Genomic DNA, 3,476 nt, shown 5'->3' with positions numbered 1-3,476 from the left:
AGGTTATAAAACATGGAGACTGGCTCGGTTGTTCGAGCCATTTTTGATTTCTGCCCTAGTGTGTCAGAAGAGCTGCCGCTTTTTGTGGGAGATATTATTGAGGTGTTGGCAGTTGTGGATGAGTTTTGGCTTCTAGGAAAGAAGGAGGATGTTACAGGTAAGAGACCACCATTCCTCATGTACACGATGCACCCCAGGCCTTGCCTTCCTTCCATATTAGAAATGAAGACTAAATGGGAAGCCCAAGTTAATAAATTCAGAATCCTTTTGTGTTTGCCTTCTGTTTCCTACTATGGCCTCCACCAGGGAGGGGGAAATTTCTCTTTTCCCATTGCTTCTTAGTGATTCCTTCAAGAGGCTGAATGGTTCAACACCAGCTGCCATGGGCTTTTCCTATCCAAGTCTTTCCCTTTCCTTCCTTCTCCCTTCCCAGGTCTTTATTCTTTTGTTCAGTGTTATTATTTCTCTTCTCAAAATATGCATTATTCCTTTCTTCAGAACCCCATTGTTTACCATAGCTTTTCACAACCAGCTTTGTCTCAGATAATGGAATGTAAGGCTCTCTCCACCTCTTTTCCTCTAGCTGTCTTCTTTTACCATTTTCCAACCTTTCTTTCATTCTTCACTTGATCTTAGCCAAAAGGCCAAGAAGTAATCGTTCTCTCATTCTTTTCAGGGGAACATGATTCATCCTGTTCACTCCTTCTTAGATCCATGGTTGGCCCAAATGTATTAAAAACTACTCTCTACCCTAGGTGCTACCTACTTCCCACATTCCATGCACCTGGTTAGCTTTTTCTATTCTTTAAAATATATGTTAACATCAATTTTTTTTCATTAGTTAGCCTAAGGAAGGGTGGAAGCTTTCCCTGCATGACACACATCTATGGTCATCCAATCCTTAACTTGCATGTATGAGGGGACTTCAAAAACTTCATGGAAAAATGGAATTAAAAGATAAAAATAGAAAATATAAGTTTATTTCTCGACATAAGCTCCATGAAGTTTAAGACACTTTTGTAAGTGATGATACCAGACATTTAGTCCAACCCTAAAGAACTGAGGGTCCTGGGAATTTATTAAATAACTATGTCAATGCAATCTTCTTTATATTATTCACTGAAGAAAAATAGGTACCATTTAAAGATTTCTTAAGACTAGGAAACAAAAAAAAGTCAGAAAGAGCCAAATCAGGACTGTAAGGTGGACCTGATGATTTCCCATTGAACCTTTCACAAAATTGCCCTTGTTTGATGAGAGGAATGAGCAGGAGAATTGCTGTGGTGAAGAAAGGCTCTCTGGTGAAGCTTTCCCAGTTGTTTTTCTGCTCAAGCTTTGGCTGATTTTCTCAAAACACTCTCATTATTATGAGCAGATGTTAGTTATCATTCTTTGGCCCTCCAGAAAGTCAACAAGCAAAATGCCTTGAGCATCTCAAAAAACTGTTGCCACGACCTTTGCTCTTGACTGGTTCACTTTTGCTTTGACGGGACCACTACCACCTCTTGGTAGCCATTGCTCTGATTGTGCTTTGTCTTTAGAATCGTACTGGTAAAGCCCTGTTTCATCTCCTTTTACAATTCTTTGAAGAAACCCTTCAGGATCTTGATCCTGCTGTGTAAAATTTCTATTGAAAGCTCTGCTCTGGTCTGCAGCTGATCTGGGTGTAATGGTTTTGGTACCTATTGAGTGGGAAGTTTGCTCAACTTCAGTTTTTAGTCAGAATTATATAAGCTGAACCAATTGAGATGTCTGTGGTGTTGGCTATTGTTTCTGCTGTTAATTGTTGGTCCTCTTCAATTAGAGAACAAACAAGGTTAATTTTTTCCTTGCAAATTGATGTGGATAGTTTGCTGCTTTGGGCTTCATCTTCAGCGCCCTCTTGTCCCTTCTTAAGATGAGTTATCTATTTGTAAATGCTGATTTCTTTGGGGCATTGTCCTCATGAACTTTTCTTAAAACATCAGTGGTTTCACCATTCTTCCACCTAAAGCTTCACCATAAATTTGATGTTTGTTCTGGCTTCAGTTTTAGCAGAAATCATGTTGCTCTGACAGGGGCTCTTTTCAAACTGATATCTTATCCTTCTTAGTGCCTCAAACTAGATCCTTTTGGACGTGTTATAGCAAGTTAGTATGAGTTTATTTTGGTGCCAAAAAAATTGAAATCTGTACATGATTTTTTCGTAATACCCATTTTCCATGGACTTTTAGAAGACCCCTTATATTTATGTAAGTCTGGGTTGGAGTATGTTAAACAGTCCCTCGAGTAGACTCTTTGGACATTTAACTCACATTTGGCAGATGAATAGATTATTTCCCCACAGAAATGATATCTCAGCTGAGACAAAAATGATGACTAGAAGTTAGCAGGGCAAAGAGGATAGGCAGAGGGTAGTGCTTGTTGAAAGTCCCTGGAGTGAGAGAGAACACAGAGGGACAGAGGGAAGTTCAATGCAGGACGGGGTCTGAGTGGCTGAGGCAGGAAGGGTGGGTGGGAGAGAGGAACAGAAGCTGGATCCGGGAGGGTAGCATATGCCATGGTAAGGAGTGAAGAAAATGGGAAGCCTTGAAAGTGCTGTGAGCACAGTCAGATTTGAACTTTGGGAAGCTCACTGCTGTAGATAGAAGAGGGATAGGAAGGGGCAAAACTGGATGCAGGGAGGGCAGTCGGGAGGTTATAGGAGTAATCCAGGTGAGAGGTGATGTCTTGGACCAAGGGGGTGGGTCTGGAGATAGTGGACAGACACAGGAGATGTTTAGAAAGTAGAATGCATCAAACTATCTTATTCTTTCCAGCTGGCAGGCCCTGTCTTTCTACTACCACCTATTAAAACCCTACCCATCTTCAGACTCAAAGGCTATCTTTATTTTAAAGCTTTTCATATTCTTCCTGACCCATTCTCTACCCTCTCTGAACTTCCATAGCAGTTTGTATACCTATGTTGTGACACTGGGTTTCAGGATTGAATTATTATTTATGTGTAAATTAGACCCTGTGTCTAAACTAGATTTTCAGATCTTTGAAGACCAAGACTGTCTTAATTATGTTTCCCTCTATGGTCCGCTTTGCATATACAACTGTACCCTATAAACGCTTATTGAATTGAATTGTGTTCTCTGTGTTCTGCATGTATCTAATGTTGTGCACTGTCCTTTTTCTACAGTAGATCTCCAATCATGAGTATTTAGTGAGTTGTCAAGTCAGGGTCTATAAATGGACTCTGGAAAAAAGTGTCCTTTTACACAGAAAAAGAAATTTCAATATTAAAATTCAGTATTCAATATTGAATTTCAATATTCAGTATGTTTCCTTTTATTTTCAGGACAGTTCCCCAGCAGTTTTGTGGAAATTGTGACCATTCCCAGTCTAAAAGAGGGAGAGAGACTGTTTGTCTGCATCTGTGAATTTACATCTCAAGAGCTGAACAGTCTTCCCCTCCATCGAGGTAAGCTGCTCATCCAAGAGTAGACTAC

General features: G+C 40.2%; 1 protein-coding gene across 1 annotated transcript in view; it reads left to right on the top strand.

Annotated features, from left to right (window-relative positions):
* The first annotated feature begins 12 nt into the window (after positions 1–12).
* The window catches only part of DNMBP (dynamin binding protein), a 93,681-nt gene continuing 90,217 nt past the window's right edge, over positions 13–3,476 (top strand). Inside the window, exons 1-2 of the mRNA XM_012661776.1 lie at positions 13–157; positions 3,326–3,448. Of these exons, the coding sequence (XP_012517230.1) occupies positions 13–157; positions 3,326–3,448 (268 nt within the window). The remainder of the gene's footprint in view (positions 158–3,325; positions 3,449–3,476) is intronic.

Source organism: Propithecus coquereli, unplaced genomic scaffold, assembly GCF_000956105.1.
Source record: "Propithecus coquereli isolate 6110/MARCELLA unplaced genomic scaffold, Pcoq_1.0 Scaffold73, whole genome shotgun sequence".
NCBI lineage: Eukaryota > Metazoa > Chordata > Mammalia > Primates > Indriidae > Propithecus > Propithecus coquereli.
This window is presented reverse-complemented; position numbering and strand designations above follow the sequence as displayed.